The sequence below is a fragment of the Mytilus trossulus genome, unplaced genomic scaffold (assembly GCF_036588685.1).
Source record: "Mytilus trossulus isolate FHL-02 unplaced genomic scaffold, PNRI_Mtr1.1.1.hap1 h1tg000024l__unscaffolded, whole genome shotgun sequence".
NCBI lineage: Eukaryota > Metazoa > Mollusca > Bivalvia > Mytilida > Mytilidae > Mytilus > Mytilus trossulus.
Window position 1 is genome coordinate 7,980,715 of NW_026963290.1, and position 25,380 is coordinate 8,006,094.

Genomic DNA, 25,380 nt, shown 5'->3' on the forward strand with positions numbered 1-25,380 from the left:
TTCACATTTTAACAATTATTATTAGACCATGAACTTGTTAAATTCACCAATTGAATACCTCCACCCGCGTAAGTTTACCTATGCAAATTCACCTGTGACGAAGGAATGTGACACGTGTGGCCGGATTAATGTGTAAACAAAGTATATTGTTTCTATTATTTTCTATGAAACACGTGGTATCCATAGATGGGACAGAAATATCTACTTTTACTTTGCAAATGAGGTGATCGTACCTTGATTTCACGCGTCTACCACGACAAAATTGACCGTCATGTAGTACAGATATGTGTATAAGTGAAAAAGGTAAGTTTGTCAAAATTGAAGGTTTCTTTAAAATATACAATCATTATTTTATTTTAGCCTTTTAAATCACAGTATCGTTTAATCATCACATAAATACTATGTCTACTGTTGTTTACACATGTATACATGTGACCTATGATACACATGATATATATTTCTGATAATTGTGTTGACAGATAATGTTTTTGGCTCAAAGTAAACAAACACCTAAACCGCTATCAATTCATTGATTTTATCAGGACACCTGTCTGAATACCAGTGTTGTCAGACTGAATGTGAACATAATGCACAATAAACTGCCTCGTCCTGAACATGCATGAAATAATTGCCACTGGACATTGAGCAAGTAACAATCAATCAATCAAAATTACTTCTTTTGTGGGGACATTGAATAAAAAGAAATTCGACATACTGAAAACTAGATTTAAATACACTTAATTTCAATTTTACACTTTCTCTTAGTATCAAATAGTCTATATATATGCATCTTTATTGACCCTCCGTTTGTAAGTTACATGAAACTCGTTTATTTGAGTTTTTAGTAATCCGGATCTCTTAAATATCTTCCTATTCAACAGGCTAGAACCAATCATCAAATGAGTTATAAATATGCAGGATTTCCGTACCTATACCCTTTAAAATAATTCAAAGATAACCCAAGAAAGTTTGCAAAGTAGATAAAAAAAAAAGCAAAACAAACACGAATTCCGGTTAACCCAACTACCAAGATGGTTTATAGATCATAGCTCTTATGATTGGACTAATCCTTTTAGGATATAGATTTAAAATTTTCAAACGAACTTAGATTGAATTTTATCCGAATGTGTATGGCGGGGGATGTTTTCTCTTTTTGTTAGGAAATTTGAGATTTTCTTCAGGACATTTGCGCTTAATCTAAACAGCATTCTGAGATTTTATGTTTTGTGACTTTCCTCACCCTTCCTACGGACAATACCCACAAGTTTGACCTTCATAGGGGTATATTTATTGGATTTCATATCCAAAACAAAACATAACACATTCATATATTTATATTCACATATATATAGTAGTTGGAATTCTTAAAACAGGAGTGTAGGACACGTGTAGTCATTAAAAGTCCGTTTTAGCTCGATACATGTAATCCAAAGATGAAACAAGTGTGGCTCGCGTCATCTGTCTTGACTGTTTTTTTTATCCCACATCTCTAATTATTTCTTTCTTTCAGTTCTGGATTGAAGTGTAACATACCAAATTTTGATGTAATTGGTATATAGATTGCTGGTCATTGATACCCTTTCTTCTTACTCTGTACGTGGCTTTTAACGCTGCCTTTAAATTCTTAGGAAGCAGCAAAACTGTGGTCCAATTCTAAACGAATTATCTTCGATTGTCTATGAAAAGGGTTTCGATCTATTTACCATGCACTATTGGCGCTGAATTTTCTGTCATATTAAGGGATGGTTGTGTTAGTTCATGTAGTGTCTGACACTGCCCCTTTCTATTCTTGCATTGCAGAAGGTCATATGGGTATTGGTAATATGGGGTTAAGTGGCCAAAAAATCCTAGTTCAATACAGGTGTATCAAAGTTTAAAACGGAACTTGGCATATAGTGTTTGTATCGCAAATGTCCTCCGTGTTACAAGTAAAAATAAGACGCATGCGTACGCCCTGCGCCCAATATTTTAAAAATGTAGAAATTTTTGTTTTGATAGTTACCATGACGATGTCAACTCTACATGAGGAATTTTTATTATTCGTCGTCATGTATCCAGAAAGTTTTTGCCTTTCGATTTCACTAATTTGAAATCGTTTCTTCGAAATCAAAGAATTTTTACACAGCAAATGTTTACCCCTTATTGAGTAATACGTCCCAAACGGGCTATTCCATTAGGTTTACGAATAGTTTTATAAAATATTACCAGTTCAAGATCCAATGTATGGAGATTTCGTGTGTATGCTTTTTATCAATAAGGTTCGACTCTTTCCATTGTGAAATGATGTGGGGACTTAAACCCTTTTAAATGTAAATACTTCTAAATCATGGATATATGCAAACACTTTAAGATTATCTACTTTGGAACTTGTCAATTTACCACTTGTTTTGACAGTAAAATTATGTAGTATATATGTAGGAGGAAGGACAAATGTTCCTGAAATTATTTCACTCTGGCTATTTTCAAACAACTCCTCGGCCTTAAAAAAATATATATATTGATTGATTGTTGTTTACTTATCGTCCAGTGGCAAACATTTCACGCATATTCAGGACGATCGACATTTATAAGATTTTATCCTATATGATATAGCTACAAACATAAACACTAGATAGTTGTCTCATTGGCAATCATACCATACCTCCTCCAGATTAGATATTTTTATTTTGTGTTCTGATAGCATTTATGTGACATGTTGACTCAAAACTAAACTTAGATTTCAAAAATTCACAATTATTTTAATTTTTAGATTGAAAAAGAAAAAAAAAAGTGTTGGTTAAACACTTGAGTTACTATTTGACATAATGTAATGATTGACTGAAAGGAAAATGATGTAACCGTATATATAGAAAGAGGGGCGTCTATTTTACCATCTCATACTACTTTTTATATATATTTGTACAGGTGATGGGCCTATTTGATATAGTTCACTTTACGGAGGCATCGTTGGAGAATAAAGACGACGAACCATCAGTATGGGCATGCTTTGGATTTTATCCTAAAGATGTTACGTACACACAACTTGTTTATGATGCCGTTTTGTATGGCGAGCATCTTCCCAAACCAAAGAAAGCCATTGTTAAATTCCGGAGATTCAGAGCAGGAACGGAGCAGTTCTGGGAGCCTCGTTTAGATTCAAATACCCATGCTGCTGGTGTAGCTAGTGCCTTTACAGAGAAAACTGGGGCGGGGAAAATCAATTTTGTTCAGCAGTATCTTGCCCCCTTAAAAGGATACTCTCGTTGGGATAAAATTTGTCGGAGTATGAAACAGTACGATTTTCGAGATTTTAAAAAAGATGAAATAGTGCTAATTGAACCTTTACTTTCGGATACAATGGTTTTCTTTGAAGGAGATATAATTTTAGATGCCTTTTCTCATTTTTCATTTATAGAAGGAAATCATCAGTCTGTGATCGCCATATTCAAAGGTGTAAAAAGTGGAAATGAATATAATTTACTAACTCCAAAAATATTACAGAAACAAAAAGAAATTAATGAATTTTTCGACGACCATATTTGTAATGATTTGTGCATTGGCTGGAGCAAACCGGATGTCAAGATAACCACAGATACGCCATTATTTCATATACCTGCATCCAGCGAACATTTAAAACTACAACGACAAACATCTGTACGAGTCCACGAACCCGGTGAACATGCTTCACAGATTAAAATTCCACACCGCTCACCTGGTATTTTGAGAAATCCATCTGCTCCACCACAGGAGCAATCATCGGCATCTTCGTCGAAGAAAAAAGTGACCACTATTATGCATGCCGTTTACGTCCATGAAGATCCAAAACCGGACGAAAGAGGAAGAAGGGGGGCAGTACTTAAAAATGATGAAAAAGTGAGACGAGGTTCGTTTAAAAAGCAAGACGAGAAAGAGAGGCGGGGGTCAATTAAAAGAACAAGTGCACCATATGTTGACAATGCCATCCGAAAGGACCGATCCGATTCACATGTTCATGTTTTGAAAAGGACTAATACTGAACATAGTTCACCAAGTACAAAAAATAAACCGGTAAGAGTTCATACTATGGACGTTCAAAATGTTAGAATGCCAAAAAAGATGAACGCTCAATCAACAGAAAAACCGGAAATAAAGCCAAAACCCGAAATCAAGCAAAAACCCGAAGTGAAACCAAAGCCTGAAATCAAACCGAAACCAAAATTAAAGAAACAAGAAAGGATAGACAAGGAAAATGATGATACAGTTACTGACGATAAATACGGTGTTCATAAAATGGCCGTACAAGATGAACTCAGGTTGCGTTTCTCCAAGTTAGCAAATAAAGAGAAACAAGACCCTAAGTTAAAATTACATGAAAATCAAACTCATGAAACTAAAAGTATACAGAATCCTCCTGATAGATTACCTAAAGTTGTGAACAAAGAACAAATGTTCCCAAAATCAAATCTGAGTGATCGGCCGACTGAACAAATAAATGATACACAGGAAAGTCAACCGGAAAAAGTAATCTTAGTACCTCATTTAGATAAGAATGAGTCAGAAAAACTTTCAGACAAACAAGACCTCCCTAACACTTCATTGCGGGAATCTAATATACATGTTAATCCATCCGGTATTGCAGCAGCAGAATCTCCGAAATGCAATGACAGTGTCAGTGAAATCAAAGTAAAGTCTAAAAAATCTCTGCGGAAACAGGCTACATTAGCCTCTTAATGAAAGGACTATATATTTACATACCAGTATTATTTAGATACAATATGCAATTGTTCTATAATTACAAATCTATTGGTCTGTTATTGTCTCCAAACTTGTAACGTCTTTGTCCAGATAGGCGATTTAAGTGATGCTTAATATTTACTGCGAAATTCTTAGTAAACCAGTGTTTTCAAACGGATAATGGAGACATGCATATTTTATTTGTTTTTTTGTTTTAATCAAACATATTTTCATGAAACAATTGAATGTTTATATAGACCTTATATAAACATTAGATGATGTGGTATGGTTCGCCAATGAGCCAACTATATCCATCAGAAACAAAATTAACGTATAGCTGTAGAGAACATAAGTTCAGCTTTCAGTCTACAACAATATATATTGTACAACAACCATAGCTGTATTGTCAGGAATTGCATATTATATACTTGACCTAACGGACACCTTCAATTTGAGTTTTTAATTCTTGTGACAGTCAACACTGTCTCAAAGGTACATAAGTATGAGATTTGCAACAGGGCAAGGGTCATAACTGAGCAGCAGTTGAAGCTATAAATCTGAAAACCGTAGCACCATGGCATTGTTTAACAGACAAAGTCAAGTCATGTTTATGCTCTCCAGCATTTTAAGTCATTCCCTTCCTACTGTGACATATGTCGCTGATGATGACCACCGTATCTGAATTAATTAATTTGATTTCGAAGTTAGCTTTTCCGTAATCATCAGGCCTAAAAGACTTTTCCAGCAGATCGCCGGGTTGTCTCGTTGGTGTGCCGGGATTATCGCTCATCATTTTGGTGTCGCCTCGATGACCATGTATGCTGCTATAATAGCCCATCAGACAACCGTACAAAACAGCAAAACACGAACCTCTCATTAGTTAAATGCCCATCCCTTGGCGGTCATTGTGTAAGCGTTATGATTTTGTATCGTCTGAAAACACTTGTAATGAACCATTGGGAAAGAAGTGTCTGATATATTCAGAATCATATTAGATACATAGAAAATCTTTGACAGAAACAGTAGGCGTATTTTTCTTTTAATTTTAAGCAGTAAATTAAGAAAAAAATATAATTGTATCACATATATAATTATAACAAATATACAGTAATTGTCCATTGTATGAATTGTGTGGATTTTTGTTTCGGGTTATAAAGTTTAAAACTTATCAGCAAAACATATACAAGTTTAATTTCAAATCAGGGCCAGGTAAATTTATTCCGAGAAACCTTTACTATCGGTTTTAGAAGTTGAATTGTTTCCCAAAAACATTGTTTTGTACTAATCTGGATCCAATTATCGCAGTAATCTAAAATGTTTATATAGACACGAAACACATTTAAAACTAGTAATATGAAAAACATCGGCCCCTGCTGCACTATTAAAGTATCGCCATTTTACAAAAGTTTGACCCGGGTTTTGTTTAAACTGAACAATTTATGTAAATATTGATTTACTGTATATATTAAACAGGAATACATAGATTGCGTTCAAATACAAAGTTTGCAAAAAAAGTATCGACCCCCCCTCCCTTTACCCCCAAATAAAGTGTTGGTTTTTTTTTTAACTTAAACATTAAGTTTATATACTCTGTTGCATAAAACCAACTGTTGAATCAAACTTTCCGCTAGGAAATTTGCACTAATTTGGAAAACCACCAATTTTATTTTTACATAATTTGCACGACATGCACATAAACTAATAGTTAATTTCAGTTGTAATTATGTAATAACATTTTGATATATATACAGCATTGTTTACAATTGCATAATAGTATTATGTTTTTAACTTGACGTTGTTTGCGTAATCCAATCTATGAATAGAAACACAGACAACTATTTTCATCCTATTGAAATTATTAAATGTTTTAACGTTGATTAGGAATCCAGGTCAAACTATCATAGAATCCTGATTTTAAAGTTGATAGAAATACGATATCCGTAGTTTGTTAGCCGTTGAACTACATGTGAAGCCGACGACTCGTTTTGGTCCACAACTTTTTTTTCATTTTGAGGTGTACAAGTTTACTTATACGTTAGGTGAACCATTATAAACAATCCAAGTTCCGTTTGCTAAATATAAGTCAGTGCCTGACTTTTGCCTGACCTTGGAAAACCTCAGTAGCACACGTTTATAAATATAAGTCAGTGCCTGACTTTGGCAAACCTGATAAAGGTTATTCCTGAAATCGGTATCCCACGTTTATATAGATTTAAGGAGTTAATTAATCCAGTCAAGGAAACAGTTTGTCTAACCTTCACATTTTTGGCTCGACAAAGAAATAAGTAAGCTTAAAATCTTGTCCAGATGTGTTTAACATCGAGATGAATTCTTCTTTTACACGGAACCGAACCAATTTGTGCATTGAATAATTTCCAGTAAAATTTCTACAGCATTAGTTTAAACGCAATATATTATCTTCAGTCTCGTCCGGTTATGTTTTGGTTATCGCAACATTCACAAGGAATATGTGTATACCAGTTTGCATCCACCGAGTTTATAGGCTCTAAACTTTTCGTTTCTGTAGAATCTGACGTTGAATTTTTTATCACTGGTAATATTGTTTGTGGTTTTTGTCCCAGGTTATTTTCAGTCTGCTGTCCATTAAAATTGTTTCTCGTCCCAACATTTATATCATCTGCAAATTTCACGCTTTTAGTTTTGTGTTTTTGCCTACTTGAACGCAGTGATGATGTAAGCGGCTTTTGTCGTTGAAACGGAACTACTTCTGCTTCAGTAGTTGTTATTTGTGGTGAACTGGGTTGTTCCGATAGTTCTGAAGTGGTTGGTATCGACGCAGGAGTAGAGTTTGGAGAATGACAATAACTTCCGTTCTCGTTTGGATCAACAAACTCATGTAAATTATATTTTATCAAAAATTCTGGGTTGGATGGTTTATGAGAATCGCTGTTGAGACGAGAGTTGCGTTCGTTCTTTTCTTTTTCCATAGAATCGGTGTTATCTGAGGTTGATATAAGTAACTTCTGGACATCAAGTAATTTCTGGACATCGTTATCATCATTGTCCAGAAAAGAATTTTGCTCGGTCTTATCATTTGCCGTTAAATCTGCACGTTCCATTGTTTCGACGGTGTTTTCTGTAATTTTGTTTTCGTCAAGGACAGACATTGGTTCTGTTTTCTCCTTTTCCGACACATTTTCACAATCGGTAGGTATTGTATTAATACAGTTATCTTGTAATTCTATTGCTTTAGATGATATTTCCGGTTCTTCTTTCACAAGAAGTGTATTGGTTGCTATATTTGTTCCTGCGTATGTAGATACTTTATCGTGTTTTTCACTAATTAGTTCCACTTCTGTTTCATGTTTATTGCTATTTTCCACATTTTCTGTGATATCTATCATAAATTGTTCATTTGTTTCCTTTACATCCGTGGACAAAAAAGAATTTGAATTATTTTGTTCGTTTGCATCATATTCAGGTATGATATAATTTCTCGCAAACATCTCTAAGGAGCTAAGTGTACTTTCATTCGAAATGTCAAGGTCAGAAGCGTTTGGTTTCATCGAAGTCGACGCTGAGACCTCTGTGACTGGCAAAGAAATTGTTCCAAGATTTTGTATTTCACAATATGTATTTGATTCAGAGTTCCATTCTTCAGTGACAAGAGGCTTATAGTGTTCATCCCGTTGTTGCGATTGGTTAGTATTTTGTTCAGTATGACTAAATGGAAATATGTTTTCTGATTGTGAAATGTTATATGTATTTTGACATTGCAGTTGAAGTACAGATGACATACTTGATTGAAATTCTGTTGGTTGTTCAGGTTCACATGATAATGTGGATGAAAATGTTGATTCACTATTTTCTGCATGATTCTGTGTCATGTCAGAGTTTTCACTCGGACAATGTTCTTCAGATATAATTTGTTGTGGTATGAACGGACTACTTTCTTGAGATGAGGAATTCTGTTCGGATATATATTGTTGTGATTGATCATTTTCATTTGCCAAATTTGGACTAGGAAACGGTGTGGACGTTACTATATCTCTACCGACGCTGTTTACATATCTTGGTATTTCTTCGTTTCCAAAACAATTTTCCACGGAAACTTTTGCATGTTGATCTTTTTTCTCTACGTCCACATAGTGCTCGGTACTATTCAAATTGTCTTCATTTCTGATGTCACTGACATTTAAAGAATAAAAGTTAGGCCTCATGACAAGAGTTGTTGCCTCGAACTTTGAACTCGCCATGTCGTAGTTGCCGACCTCTATTTCTTCAATGTCATTTCCAGGCAAGTTTTCACTTCTCAAAGAAACTGTCTTATTCATTTGCTTATCTTCGTCTAAACTTTTAAATCTATAAAGGTTGATATTCGTCGGTCCAGTATCTTGTATGTGACTATCTCTCCCGTCAAGGCAATCTTGGCCGGTAACATCCTCATTGTCGACTGGTAGCTGCTCTGTTGTTAGTGTCGACTTTTCTCCAACTTGAATGCTAGTTTGTTCCTGCAATAAAGGTTTATTCTTCCCAAAACTGTCGGAATGTACTAATGCAGTGACGACAGAAAATGACCCGTCACAAGATTTAGCTCCAAAAGTAGTTTCTAAGTTAGCATTGTCATTACCCTTTTCGTTCGGTGCATCTCTGGACATATCGTCTTCGTAGCTCGGTGGTCGAGAATCGTTTTGAAAATTAAAGAACATATTGTCGGTTGGTGGAATATTCATGGGTTGAATGGTTTCAGTAATACTCGGTGGCTTTTTAAATTTACCACAAATGTCATTACATGTGTGTTTTTCAAACCATTTGTGAATATCGTACTTATGGGTTAACATGTCTGGGGTTAACATCAGATATATTCCCTCGTCTGATCGGTTGCCTTGAAATGCATTCAACATATTTTCACCATTGCTTTCTGAATATGAAAAATGAGAAAACGCATCTAAAACTCTATCGTTTTTGAAAGGCTTTAGATCTCGCACAACTTCTTCCAGTAACACAATTTCGAACTTCAACAACTGTCTAAAATATCTTGGCTTTAGTTTTAGGCAGACTTTGTCCCAACTGGTGTGTCTATGGAGTGGTGCTAGATATTGGTCCACGATTTCTATTCTAGCAGCAAGCGTTTGATCTGTAAACGCGGTTGCTACTTGGTGTGCATAGCGATTTTGGTCCAATTCTCCCTGCCAGTATCTTTCTGTCCCAGGTCTATATCGCCTAGCCTTGACGACACCTACTTCCGGTTTTTCAAATTCATTGCAGATTATTGCAGCCTTGTATACTAGCTTTGTAGGTGTATATACCTGTGGATACAATCCAAAGCAGGAATTTACTGGTTGTTTATCACGTACACTGTTCGTTGATTTCCTTGTCCACTGTATCACATCCCATTTACCCATTTTCTGAAATCATACAATTAAATAATTTAGTAAATTTATCGAATAGATATAAGAAGATGTTATATGAGTACCAATGAGACAACTCTCAACCCAAAGTTATAATCTTCAAAAGCAAACCATTAAAGGTCAAAGTACGGTCTTCAAAGCTGTAGTATTTATTTTCTGAATAATCAGTTTCCGTCATGTCCTAAGTTTTAACAAACCCAGCATAGTCTTGAACATTTGACAGCCAGTGCATGGAAATACAGAGGATAGTGGTTAGGGTACCATGATTGAGCGACAATACTAACATATTATACATAATGTGGACTATATTTCAATGAGGCAGCAAGTAAACGACACGAACAATTTAAAGACATCTTTTCTAGAGGTAAGTACAGAAGTTGATTATTATTTCTTGTGCTTATAAAGAAAGGTTCATTACAGGAAATTTTCTTTTCTTCTACCAACACTACAATTGTCAGCCTATGTCCTCAATTATAATTAATAGTGTATACAAACAGAAAAGCAATTTAAATACTGACAAAGCACTTTAATTCTTTTAATGCAGATATGTAATAAAATTTGGGTGGTGCTGATGTTGAAAAACGAATAATTTTTTTTTTCTGAATTGAACGGCTGATCTGTTTAGTAAGGCGGAATATAGAAATAACCTAAAAGCACCTAAATGGTACGTGCTATTTGTTTCATCTTCGCTATCCAAGGGTTACGATCCACTTTCGAAAGTGGATCGTAACCCTTGGCTAGCGAAGATGTATTTGTTTAAAAAGGTGTACTTTTGATATTTACCTATACATGTAAATGACTCATACAGGTTGTTCGAAATATAAGTCTTATAACACGCGATAAATCTATGCATGTCAAAGTGCACATGTAAGATGTGTAAATATATTATTTGTTAATATCCTCATACATGTATATTGTTACCACACTTCGTGCTCTTGTTAACTATTTATTGTTGTTAGTAAAAAGGCATTTACATGTTTGTTTATATTAATTGATATACACAGTCAGATAATAAAAATAGAAAGGAAGTACAAAACTGAAATTTGATAGAATAAAACTTGATATATTTGAGAATAAGATCGTTGACAGTAAGACAGTATGTGGTTAATGGATATATTTAAGCAGACTATGGTCACCCGTCCGGCCATGAATATATAAGTACATATGTTCAGGCATATCACCCGCTCATGACCTTTGTGATTTTGTATTTTTTTGGGGATATAACTTTATTTTCATAATTATTTATTTTTCAAAATAAGCCAAGCTTGTCTGCCTGAATATCAAACTTGCCGCTCAATTTTGCATATATGGGACGGTGGTTATTATTGACTCTTGAATATACTGAGCGCCAATGCGTACAAGCGAAACACATCATATCCCATTCATCTTTGGTCTCTTTTTGAATAAAACATTAAATATTTTTAAAGGCATTCTTCAATAATTAACAGTCTGAACTAGCGTCGCTCGTTATACAAAGATGTTCATGATTCCTTTATGTAAGGCTGAGGTCTTATTAAGTCGCGAAATCATCAGTATAAATTGACTTTGTGTAAAAAAAAAACTTGACTATTTCGTTGACAATACTCTTTGAGAAAACTGTTCCACCACGAAAAGGAGATCGTGTTATCGTAATTTGAAATTAACTATAAACTGTGGTGATAGTACATTTTAAGTTACTAAGATATACACATTGCGCAGTGGTATATGTATATTGAATCACATTACTAGTAACTGCTTTACCAGGATCAATAGCAATGTTTGGTTTCTATTGACATTCAAGTTATTTATTATTTGATATATTTCGTTTGTGTTACGAGACACTCTAATCTGATAACAAAATGTCAGCCTTCGATAAACCAGTTAATAAACTAATACGAAGAACATGTAAGAAAGTTTAATACATGCAGTGGTCATCTTGTACTCTTCTGGTCAAATACCTCATAATCAGCTATAAAAGACCCCGAAAGACAAATGTAAAACAATTCAAAACTAACAACCTACATTATGTACAAAATAACGAATGAAAAACAAATTACAGACTCCTGACTAAATTTGGACAGGCACGTATATACAGTCAGAATGAGTTAAATATATTTGTTGGCATCCAACCCTCTCCCTAATCCAAGGGCAGAGATACAACAGAACAATACAAAAACTGTACAAAAAAAATTAAAAAAAACATATGCTCAACAGCAACAAACAACAACAGCTCAATTTCAGGCTTCTGACTTCGTACAGGCTTATATAGAATGTGGAGGGTCAAACATGTAAGTGGGCATGAAACCCTCCCCTTAACCTTGGGCAATGGTGAAAAAGTTCAATATATGAACAAACTATACAAATCATAAGAAAAGGGCATAACTCATCAGATGGATACAAATAGAATACATCTAATAAAACACAGAGTGGACGTGGTCGGGTACTTGTACATCCTTTTAAAAGTAATTATTGTGTTTCTCTGTTTACTTTTGATCTGCTTATAAATTAAATAGGTCACCCCATTCGTTTCCGTATTGAACTTTGTATAGAAACAGCTCCTCGAATATTTTTGAGGGGAACAAAGAATGTGTTTAAACCGTGCATAATTTGATCGAATTAAAATATTTCAAATAAATATCTAGTGTTGATCTGAATCAGAATGCGAGCACATGTTGCTAAATTTGCCGGATTGAAGCGTCATTCAGTACTTTTTCACTTAAAGTAAGCTTGTTTAACCTTTCAGTAAACTTTAAAAGTTCAAAATATTTTAAAATAAAGCTTAAGTTTTCACTTCAAATAATATGAAGGCAAATGTCGAGCAAGCAAATTTAATACTGTTAGGTTCAATACACACACTAATACCAAGATGCATATGGATAAAAGCAGATTTAAAATGACTTACAATTCAATAATATTTATTACCGAAATAGTTCAACAAATGTCAACCAGTTTATTGAAATGAAAACATTTGCATAGTTTATTATCAAATTTATAACAGTTAAACAGAGCTTTTGTATACATTGTACTCCACAAATGCAGGGCATGTTTCCATATACTATCATTTATTTTGCATTTAGGCAGCGACCATTTGATTTTCTGGGGGGGGGGGGGGGGGGGCTATGGTTTTTTTGGGAAAAAAAAGTTTGTTTCCAGGTTTTGGTGAAAAAAAATAATTTGTTTTGGACCCTGAGAAAAAAAAATTGTATGTTTCACCCTCAGGTGCCACTACATGTAATGCTAAAATTGAAAGAAAATCAAATGGTTGCTGCCTTAGATCTGGTATTGTCCAAACCTGCAATGTTCTTAGATACATTTCCGAAGGTTATTATTCAAAGTGACCTTGTTTAAAACATATATTATCATAACGCCTTTGGCTGATGAATATAAGAGATGATATAAGGTCTTAAAGGTATATAAAAACGAAAATTGTGTTAAATGTGATGAGAAATTTCATTTTGCTTTCGGCGAAACTACATAGTCTTTGTTTAATAGTTTGTGGACGTCATATTTTACCGTCACATATGTTATAATCACGGATAATTTAAATGCTTTTGTTTGTATCCGGGGAACATGTCTAGAAAAGAAGAAATGTGTTATGTGACTTGTCGTACATTGAAATGTTTTAGTTGACATCAAAACTGAAACAAATAACAACTGCATTAAAACGATAAACAGAATCTTAAAGTTTTTATCACACTTGAAAATAAAAAAAAACTGAAATTGGGATAGCGAGGGGAAAGACAAGAACAGTTTTAGTTTCTCATATATATGAAAGTTGTAGGTTTCGTATTTTTATCTTCAAAATGGAACCTTAATATTAATAGTATACCCACGTGAATGATGAACGAGTCTGTTAACTAGATATATAGGCCCCGAACTTAGTCTCGGTCGACGGACAAGCCCCATTACAGTTCTTAATTAAAAACGTGACATATTATAAGTGTATATGTATAAGCATTTTCTTCATGAATTCCACCTTCAAGGTGTTTATTGATATACTTTACTGAGTGCACTGAAATATATGCATAAGGCCGTACATTGACCTATAATGGTTTATTTTTTTAAATTGTTATTTGGATGGAGAGTTGTCTCATTGGCACTCACACCACATCTTCCTATATCTATAAACAGAGATTTATAGACAACTTCAACGAAACTATAATTTACTGTTTATCAATGTTCGTATCGTGGCTGTTTTTCGCCCAGGTTCAAGTCATCTGTATTTTCATTCTGTGAACTATTTAGTTTTATGAATATTTGTTTATTTTTCTAAATAGTTCGTTTGATGCATACATAAGTGACCTGACACGTGAATCTCAATTACGATCGAGTTCGTAATATTTTGGAACAGAAAACCTATAATGAAGAACTCGAACAAGCATAAATAGTTGAGCTTAAGTCAGGGAAATAGGGTGATTGTTTTAATTCTTAACTTATTCTTGCTGACATATTAACTGTTGTTTATACCAATATATAAATGTAATATATGACAGGTTTAAATCATTACAAAAATAGGACTACGACGTTTGCTTTTCGAACATTGTGATATTATGTATAAAGTACATAGATCTACATACTATTAAAGGTCATAAACTGTGTCAGTGAAAATAATAACAATTGCTTCAGGCTAAAATAATGGAATATTCCCCTTTTATTGTTTTGACCAGAAATAATATGTCTCTATTTTTACATAGTAATTACTTTATATAGACATCTGAGTGGTACCGATTTGTACCTATGACAAATATGACATAGGTCATTTGTTCTACTGTATAATTTGTAATAGCAATGTGATCTCTTTGTGCAAACTGTGATTCTTTCTGATGTTTTTTAAAATATTTATTTTAAGAAAATACTCTAGATTTACTGCTTCATGCGGATCTTAGCGAGACATGGACCCCCTCCCACCTTTCTTGTGAGGAAAAAAATTGGTTGATTATATAGGTTATCACTGAAGAATGACTAATGACTGGGGCTGCCCCTCCTCTTTAGCTAGGTCAGTCAGTGCCCCCTCTCTCCTTTACAATTAGTTCTGGATCCGCCACTGTCCAGATTTGACTTCGAAGATTAATATTTCTTTCAAAGTTAAAACACCTGCACCCCTAAAAATAAATGAAAAAAAACCACAACAAATAGGAAACAGAACAAATCATACAACAACTTTAAAAAAAAAAAAGGAATGTAAACATATGAATAAAGAACAAAATAAATCACAATAAAAAAAAACTTGTGACTAGATTTCTCTTGACGTATTGTTTTCTTAAGTGAAATAAAATTCAAATCTGAAATATGAACTAACAAAGGGAAATTAAAAAGGTTGAATAGACACCGCAGTGTTTTAAAAAGTTGATCGACTGAAAATAGTCCAAAACAAAGACATGCGTTATAAACAAAAGTGTACTGCTTTCTATACAAAGCAAATTAAGGCCATTAATTGAATTTAAGAAAGGCCAATAAATATATATATATATATAATTGTTTCCTGTCCTTCATTGTAAAGGTAGGTAGATAATTCTTTTTAGTTCAAATATGTTCATAAACGAAAATGGGAAATGTTGACTTTAATTGTGCTTAAGGCTAGGCATTGCATTTTTTTCAATGTAGGGGGCCATACACTCAATTATGTTTTGTATTGGCATAAAACCTGTTTAACAACAAATAATTCAAATTGACGAGCCTTACAAACACGAACGTCAATATTTAAAGGGTTATTAAAGTTTAATAAATTTTGATTGTCTATGTTTGAAAGATGCCATTTAATTAATATATCCATTTAGATTCTAAATAGCATTATCTCCGGATTTGACAAAGGTCAACAAAGATACAAGCCCGGGAAGGCAAATGTGACGGTTATTACATTATTTCTGATATGTATTATTTATTTGAAGACCATAAAAGATACACAAAGTTTATTGGTCTCATTACATGCCGTACTTGGTGTGTATGAAATATTTGTCACTGGCTTTCACCAGTCTCTCATGCTTGCATTGTTTTGAAATTGTAAATGATCTGTTCAGAAAATCACACACACTACGAAAATCCAATCTTTAAAAAAAATATTGAAAAATTCGTTCTAATGGTGTTTTTTTTTAGACTTATACACATTTTACAGTCCCTGTACAAACCGTACATATTTCATAGCCTTTTACAAAGTTTGTTGATAATAAATTACTGGCTAGCGTTTCTTACAAATTGGAGAAAGCAACAATACACGTTTCAAACAAAGCTATCAGATTTAATTCATTTTAAATTAGAATTGAAAATGGGGATATTTCTTGTGTGTAAAAAGATGTTTACATACAGAGAGGTGTGGTGGTTTAAATCTCAACAAAACTTTAAACGATTAACAAATAAAATCTTTCTGTAAAGATTAATTCTAAAATTAAACACTATAACATATTAAATATCAATTGGTCATTTAAAATATTAGAAATAAAAATAAAGAAAGTATTCAAATAAAGTTTAAATACATACCACCAACGTTAAATACTGGAAACCATTCAACTTATAAACGTGTAACTTTCACGGTGTAGACCACTAAACACATACATCTACCTTCCCTTTGGTTATAAAAACTTATGTATGTTAGAAGCGATCAACCTTTGAACCTAATCTTCAAAGCATATATATTCGCTGTTTATACGGTTCATAAATTTATAAAACTTATAACTTACCTATACTATACATAGATATGGAAATATCTATTGATTTTGGTGACCTATTTGACATATATGAAATAATCTTTAATGAAATAATCTATTAGATTACGTCAGGATTTTAACCGCAGGTCAAAAACACCTATAATGTATGTCTAGATCATTCGTGTATAGGTAAAATAAATTGTTACATTTTGAATATGTTTATTGGTTAAAAGGAATAACTTTATGTTAATAAAATGAACAAATGTTTGGATGGGTTGTGATGAGTAATTTAAGTACATTTTAATATAAATTTAAGGCAATTAATAGGGATGTCAAAATATACAATTTATTTTTCCCATCCTTTTACAAAGACAGAATGAGAACTCCATTATTATCACAAAAGACACATCATCGAGATTATTTTCAGTGGAATTTATTATTATTTATTGCACGCTATAGGTATATACATATCTAATTTTCGTATAAACCTTTATAAATTTGTATATTTTGAAAAGCATGGCCCTCACGGTGAATAATATGTATTAGCTGTTGACGATTTTGCCTGTAATTTTCTTTATAGTTGATTTCCCTTTTCCAGTCATGAAACGCGCGTGCGCCAATTGAAGAAGTTTCCATTTTATCATTTTCCGATTAATTTGCTCCTCAAGAGCTTTGTTATTTGATATAAAGCTTGTTGTTTATTAAGAAAAAAGCGACTTTCAAACGACTGTCTTAGGACAGGTGCATACTTGTGTATTCCACATCATTGTGTTTATTTTCAGTTGAATTTATAATTATTTATTGCATGCTATAGGTATTATAATACTATCATATTTTCGTATAAACTACCTTCACAAGTTTTTATATTGAAAAGCATGGCCCTCACGGTGAATAAAATATGCCGCCCGAAGTTTAGCTGTTGACGAATTCGTAATTTTCTTATAATTGATTTTCCTTTTCCAGTCATGAAACCCATATGCACCAACTGAGGTTTCCGTTTTAATATTTTCCTATTAATTTGCCTCTATAGAGCTTTGTTGTTTGCTATAAAGTTGGTTCTTTATTCGCAATTCGACTTTCAAACGACAATACACTAAACAGGATCCGGTCTTAGGACAGGTGCATACTTGTATATTCTATTGCAAAAAACAATATATTTGTAGTTTTGACATTTTATTTGTTGAAACGGAATGTGTAATTACAACGACTCATTAACATGATATACACTTTGTTTAAGATAATTTGACATGTGTATTGACACCAAATATATACATTCAATGATAACTGCAGGCAAGGTAAAATACCAAACGTGCATTGAATCTATGTACATATTGACAGGTTCATTAACTGTGGGTGAAAAACGGGGTAAGCGTAGGGAACGATAACATTTTATCTTTTTGATAGAAAAAAAATCTGCATGACTTGCAATTATTTGAGGACAAATCTAATATGTAAACTACACTTATATACGTGTGTCAGTACGATATAAAATTCAAAATTAAATGTACCGAATTTTCTTGTTTTTTCTTGATTACTTCATCGACAAAGTTATATAAGAAGTATAAACATGCATTAGGGGTGGTAACCAAAATAGACGACATTGGTCGCAAATATCTGCTCTACCAGTTTGTTGGAAACTATGTTTTGAACAAGAGTAACACGCTGAAATGCGTTGCCTGCTTAACCACAATTGCTTTTATGTTGAAAGTCTTAAGAATAAAGGTTTAAATAAGAGCATTTGAGAAACTATATATATAAACATTTTTAAAAATTAATGACAAGGAGGTCAATTTTAGATGAAATGTCAAACAGATATTTACATCTTACCATTCATTCATACATCAAATCAGGTACAGTCTATATAGGTAGTATAGACTGTCATTACTGAATATATATAGTCGACCTATTGCGTATGCCAATTAGAAAAGACCAAACCACAAAAACGTAATTCATCAATGAACCATAAAATGAGGCCAAGGTCAGAGATCATACCAACCAGACAGACTTGTGCACCTTACAATAATTCCATACACCAAGTCTAGTTGACATATTGCTCAAAGGACTTGAAAAACTGATCAAAATTTACCAATGAACTTTTTCAATTAGGTCACGGTCAGATGAAACCTGCCAGAATCGCAGTTATTATACCCATAGCAATCACTCCGTTCGCCAAAATAGTTGACTTACTGCTTATTGTATTTGAAAAACAGACCTCATCTTCTAAATTTTGATTACTGATCCATGAAATGAGGTCAAGGTCAGGTGAAATGTCTGACGAAGATTAAGACGTTGCAAGGAACCAATATACCAAATATAGTTACTAGTATCCTATTACCTTAATACCTCCTGTTGAAAAGATGCGTGGTCCGTCTTCAGGTGTATCCTCATTCCACGGCAGTTTAGGTGCTGTCCATTACAACCTCCAGAGGTGCACAGACTGTGGTGATCAAATCCCAGCCCGAAATCACATGGCTATCCATCCCTGCCTCTACACTTTACTGCTCAGACTTTTTCCTCCACAACCACATTGATGATATCTCTGCCTCTTTGCACAAGTTACCAATCAGCTCATCTCTATCCCCTCCAACTATACCAAGTGATCTTAGTGTCCTCCACATAGACTGCTCAACAAGCTCTCGGCTTCCCACTGGAACTTACCAACCTGTCCATCCATTGTCTCTACAATCTGCAAGTAGGTCTTGGTACTTCATTCTCGTTCCTTCGTTTGCATCTTCTATACGTTCTTTCAATGGCACGGTTAGTTGCAGCAGGATTGCCTGTATTGTTAAGGCTGACGAAATGACGATGTTAAGTCTCTGGTTTGTTACGGCAATCTGTGGCGGAAATTTTAACTTCTGCTTCAGAACCACCAGCTTATGCCAATCAGTTGCTGTTCCAAGTAAACCACTTCCTTCTACACTCTTCTTTTATCCTTCCTTAACAAAATGGACAAAGATAAGGCCTTACTTGTTCGTTCTTGGCTTTCTGATGTTTCTCTCCAGGGTGTGTGCTAGTGTCCCAAATACCTTGTCGTGTCGCCATGTATATACCTCCCGTCTTTCAAAGCAATCGAGCATGAAGATATTGTATTCTCCTTATTTGCTGGCCTAGTGCAAGAACACACTTTGGGTCGATCATCTATCAATCTCCATGTTGCTAGATTTGTTGGCCTTGGCAATATATCATATACTGACTTCAGCTTGAATTGTATCCTATGTGGTTCCATCTTACAGATCTAATTCCATCATAACTTCAGCTGCTCCTTCCCAGTTTAACTAGCTTCCTTGTTTCTTCATACTCACGGCTTTTAATATTCTACTTTTTTCTTCCATTGATCGTACCTACCTCTTTCTGTACAAGGTGTTTTTTTCTTCCACTGTTGCTGTTCTCCATTTTGCTAGAGGTGTTACATCCAGCTCATGTTTTCCAATTTCAACTTTGTCAACTACTAGTATCTCGTTGTGTTTTAATCGTGACTAAGCATCTTCTATTGTCTTCCTTGACGACCAATTCTTTCCTGTTCTTTTTTCTACTAGTGCTGATCGTACTTTCTCATCCCTTCTGTTTTTTAACGTCAGATGTTGTCTAACCTTGATAACCTTGAATTCATCAGTGATTGACTTGAGTGGTAGCTGTAACTTGCTTCTTACACTGCATAGGCTGACGCTGCTGAAACTAAATGGTACTTCAATCCATCTATGTAAGTAACTGTTTGAAATTTTCTCCATTCCCTTTACCGTTGTCCTTGGTACATCATACACAAGAAGAAGCCACAGCAGCCGAGTCAATATATCATGATGGTAAAGCCATGCCTTGTATTTCCCTGATAATCCGCTCTTATCTACAGCATTTAACCAGTCGTCCAACTGCTAATATGTATCTTCAACATTCAACTTATCTGACAAAGTGTTGTTGAACCATTTCCCAAGGCACTTAACTGGCTTCTCTGAGACTGATGGAATTATCTCGTCTCCAATTTTAAACATTTCCTCCTTAACTTTACCAATTTTTACCACCAAACTTCTGGATTCGCTTGGCTTCACTTTCATTCTTGTCAAAGTGATCATCTTATAACCATCTTATTTGGAACCAAGAGTTCCAAATGGTGAAGTTGAAATCATCCCATCGTAAATTTTACGGACGCCATCACGAGTTGGTTGACTGTTATGGAATAACCCTTTCACAAATGATATCGGATATGTTCCTTACGTCGTAACTACAATCCCCTTCCCTTTCATGAATTTGACCTACCGAATTAGACTATTTACCGGATTTGTAATCACATAAGCAACACGACGGGTGCCGCATGTGCAGCAGGATCTGCTTACCCTTCCGGAGCACCTGAGATCACCCCTAGTTTTTGGTGGGGTTCGTGTTGTTTATTCTTTAGTTTTCTATGTTGTGTCATGTGTACTATTGTTTTTCTGTTTGTCTTTTTCATTTTTAGCCATGGCGTTGTCAGTTTGTTTTAGATTTACGAGTTTGACTGTCCCTTTGGTGTCTTTCGTCCCTCTTTTATAAGGCTCCTGTATTTTCAATCTTTGTGAATTTTGTCAAATCATCCATGAATGCTCTTCCTGGTGGTTGCCGCACTCCTGACTTCATCCATGGACCTCTGTTCTTTTTCTCTACTGATTTCACTTTCATATTCATTGCTACTGAGACAAGGGTGGCAGATATCGTGCATCCTGTCATTATTCCCACTTCTAAATGTTGCCATGATGTTGTATAATCTCCAACTGTGAATCTCAGTTGTAGATGGTTGAAAAATTGTTTTATCAGCTCTCTTATCGCATCAGGTACATGGTATCTTTCCAGTCAAAACTCAACTAATGTGTGGTACTGTCCCATATACATTCGCTAAATCCAACCAGACAACTGCAAGCTTTCCCTTTGAATCTAAGTATTTTTTAAATTAGTAGGTTTTTTTTGTTCGAAGAAAAAGAATATCAAAACTGAATTGTGACTTTTTGTCATGTGACTTTCTGTCCTACATTAAGAAAATGACTCGAAAGTTGTATGACTTCAATATCTTGTGCACCTCCATTATGTACTGCAATGTCAATCATGTAGTTGTTGCTCAGCATGTAGATTTTCATCCTTTTGGCAAGGATAACAAGAAATATTATTCTTTCCAAATTTAACAGTGAGATTGTTCTAAACTGTTTCAATGTTTCTGACTTCTCTTTCTTTGGTACAAAGCACCCCTATGCCTTGTGCAAACTCTCTGCAAGTCGACCTCTTCTCAAAATTACCCTTATCTGTTGCCATAAACGTCTTGTAATCCTCTGAAAGTTCTTGTATACTTTATATGGTACTCCATTTGGACCTGGTCCTGATGCTGCTCTTCCTTTCGTGATAACATCTACTACCTCCTTCAACTTTGGTGGTGATTAATCAAAAGCCTGCTCTGGATCTTCAAAATGTATTAGTTGTTCTATCTCCAATAGGTCTTATTACCTTTTTGGATCACTGTGCATTTCTCTCAGGTATTTTTCTACTTCCTTTTTACTAGCTTTCAGTTGGCCCGGCATTTCTACCCTCTTGCTTTCTCCCTTTTTAATCTCCTTTTCCTTGTTCTCTCTGCTCTCCTCGTGATTTTGAGGTTCTTCCTGATGGTGTCCCTGAGTTCAGATAATGCTGGTTTTTCATCCTCTGCTGCCTGCTTATATCTTTTCTTAACTTGCCTAATGTCTTTCCATATCTTTGCTATCTCGGATTCTCGTCTGTTCTTTCATTCCTCTCGCTTCACCACCTCTTTCTCATCTGCACCAAATCTGTCCATACCAATAAATGGTGTCATCGATTCTATCTTCCTGTCCATGTAACCTGCTAATGTTGTGTTCAAAATTGCACCAACATCCTCATCAAACAGTTGCCATTCCCTTTTACTTTTATTGTTGGACCATTTTATTGTTTTACTCCCTGTGTTGTCCTTGATTGTGTCCGATGTTCTTTTCTGCTCTGGTTGTCAACTCTCCTGTTCCTATTGAGTCCTCTCTGCCATGCTGTCCTCCTCATTGTATAACACATGGAGGCTGTGATCACTGTGGTTTGTATCCGTCTCACTAAGCTACCCTGTGCGTTGTGTTATGATCTGATTTGGCTTGCGTTTCATCTTTCCCAAATGGATCTTCAGACCATGTTGGTTCTTACAAACTTTCCAAAAGATGCAAATATTCCGTTGTTCAAATTCCTATTATTTATAATAATTGAGAAATTAACATGACAAAATAAACTATTTTTCCCCCTAGTAACTGCTGTACCATGAAATGAGGTCAAGGACAATGGACAAATGATTGACAGAAACTTTGTAACATAAGGTATCTGTATACAGGGTATATTGAGCATCCAGGTCTCCTACCTTTTGAAATATAAAGCTTTAACAAATAGGGGCATAACCACAATATGTCCCTATAACATGTTTATTCATATAAGCCCACATTTCTATACTGTAATTTTTTAAATGTATTTACAAATGAACTTATTGAAGATTCTCCTACTGATATCATATTAATATAGCCACACGTTAATTTACACACTAATTCAAACATTTGCTCATGTGTCAATTTAAAAAACAATGTTTATAGCTTCTAACCATCTGTTTCCAGGATGGAAAAATCTGGAAAAAAGTGGAATGATCCCCATTAAGACCTTTAAACTGCATTTCATCCATTAATGTTATATATTTAGCAACAGTGGCCATGTTCGTTGATGGATCAAATACATTGATATTTTTTCTTAAATAATCCATCAGAAACATGTAGGTAGGTTTAAATACATGTGCCAGGTAGTTTCAGAGAAGATATCTTTTTAAACACTGAAAGATAGACAGACAGACAGGCATCTGACCAGGTTAGCTAAAAATTCAACAACACCACTTTAAAAACACAGTCACATTATCTTTTTTAATCCTTATTTTTTTTATGTTTTCAGTGTTGGAGCTCTACAATGATATCACATTTAAATTAGACAATCTTAACCTTGATCTACAATACTATCACATTTAAATTAGACAATCTTAACCTTGATCTACAGTGATATCACATTTAAATTAGACAATCTTAACCTTGATCTACAGTGATATCACATTTAACTCAAATTAGACAATCTTAACCTTGATCTACAGTGATATCACATTTAAATTAGACAATCTTAACCTTGATCTACAGTGATATCACATTTAAATTAGACAATCTTAACCTTGATCTACAGTGATATCACATTTAAATTAGACAATCTTAACCTTGATCTACAGTGATATCACATTTAACTCAAATTAGACAATCTTAACCTTGATCTACAGTGATATCACATTTAAATTAGACAATCTTAACCTTGATCTACAGTGATATCACATTTAACTCAAATTAGACAATCTTAACCTTGATCTACAGTGATATCACATTTAACTCAAGTTAGACAATCTTAACCTTGATCTACAGTGATATCACATTTAACTCAAATTAGACAATCTTAACCTTGATCTACAAAGATATCACATTTAACTCAAATTAGACAATCTTAACCTTGATCTACAGTGATATCACATTTAACTCAAGTTAGACAATCTTAACCTTGAGCTCTACAGTGATATCACATTTAACTCAAATTAGACAATCTTAACCTTGATCTACAGTGATATCACATTTAACTCAAATTAGACAATCTTAACCTTGAGCTCTACAATGATATCACATTTAACTCAAATTAGACAATCTTAACCTTGATCTACAAAGATATCACATTTAACTCAAATTAGACAATCTTAACCTTGATCTGCAGTGATATCACATTTAACTCAAGTTAGACAATCTTAACCTTGATCTACAAAGATATCACATTTAACTCAAATTAGACAATCTTAACCTTGATCTACAATGATATCACATTTATCTCAAATTAGACAATCTTAACCTTCATCTACAGTGATATCACATTTAACTCAAATTAGACAATCTTAACCTTGATCTACAGTGATATCACATTTAACTCAAATTAGACAATCTTAACCTTGATCTACAGTGATATCACATTTAACTCAAATTAGACAATCTTAACCTTGATCTACAGTGATATCACATTTAACTCAAATTAGACAATCTTAACCTTCATCTACAGTGATATCACATTTAACTCAAATTAGACAATCTTAACCTTGATCTACAGTGATATCACATTTAACTCAAATTAGACAATCTCAACCTTGATCTACAGTGATATCACATTTAACTCAAATTAGACAATATTAACCTTGATCTACAGTGATATCACATTTAACTCAAATTAGACAATCTTAACATTGAGCTCTACAATGATATCACATTTAACTCAAATTAGACAATCTGAACCTTGATCTACAATGATATCACATTTCACTCAAATTAGACAATCTTAATCTTGATCTACAACAACAAAGTTTCCAAGATGTGATATTATAATAGAACTTAGATGAAAAATTATTTGCCATAGCTTTTATTTTAAACCATGTTCAGAGAAGAAAGCAGTTTTTAAAATCACATTTTGTTGTTACTCTGACTTTGTAAACTCAACAACAAAAGGAAAGAAACACCTACATTAATAGGTTAAATCACAAAAATACTGAACACAGAGGAAATTCAAATCAGAAAGTCCATAATCACATGGCAAAATTAAATAACAAAACACATCAAAAACGAATGGACAAGAACTATCAT

At 34.0% G+C, this 25,380-nt stretch overlaps 2 protein-coding genes across 3 annotated transcripts; one reads left to right on the top strand and one right to left on the bottom strand.

Annotated features, from left to right (window-relative positions):
* LOC134698937 (uncharacterized) lies at positions 1–6,044 on the top strand. Its single transcript, XM_063560620.1, has 2 exons — positions 1–303; positions 2,905–6,044. Exon 2 carries the CDS (start codon positions 2,908–2,910, stop codon positions 4,687–4,689), a length of 1,782 nt encoding a protein of 593 aa, XP_063416690.1. The 5' UTR covers positions 1–303; positions 2,905–2,907; the 3' UTR covers positions 4,690–6,044.
* A 342-nt stretch (positions 6,045–6,386) lies between these two features.
* Positions 6,387–16,842, bottom strand: LOC134698936 (uncharacterized). 2 transcript variants are annotated; one of them, XM_063560619.1, is made up of 2 exons: positions 16,718–16,842; positions 6,387–10,061 (listed from the first exon to the last, which is right to left on the bottom strand). In XM_063560619.1, the coding sequence occupies exon 2, from the start codon at positions 10,056–10,058 to the stop codon at positions 7,113–7,115; it is 2,946 nt and encodes a 981-aa protein (XP_063416689.1). In that variant the 5' UTR covers positions 10,059–10,061; positions 16,718–16,842; the 3' UTR covers positions 6,387–7,112. The 2 variants fall into 2 exon arrangements, with proteins under 2 accessions (XP_063416689.1, XP_063416688.1); XM_063560618.1 differs by lacking the exon at positions 16,718–16,842 and adding an exon at positions 16,518–16,706.
* Between the last annotated feature and the right edge of the window lie 8,538 nt (positions 16,843–25,380).

Bases quoted from the DNA above. Each gene is read 5' to 3' on its own strand.
- LOC134698937 (XM_063560620.1), top strand. From the start codon at position 2,908: ATGGGCCTATTTGATATAGTTCACTTTACGGAGGCATCGTTGGAGAAT.
- LOC134698936 (XM_063560619.1), bottom strand. From the start codon at position 10,058: ATGGGTAAATGGGATGTGATACAGTGGACAAGGAAATCAACGAACAGT.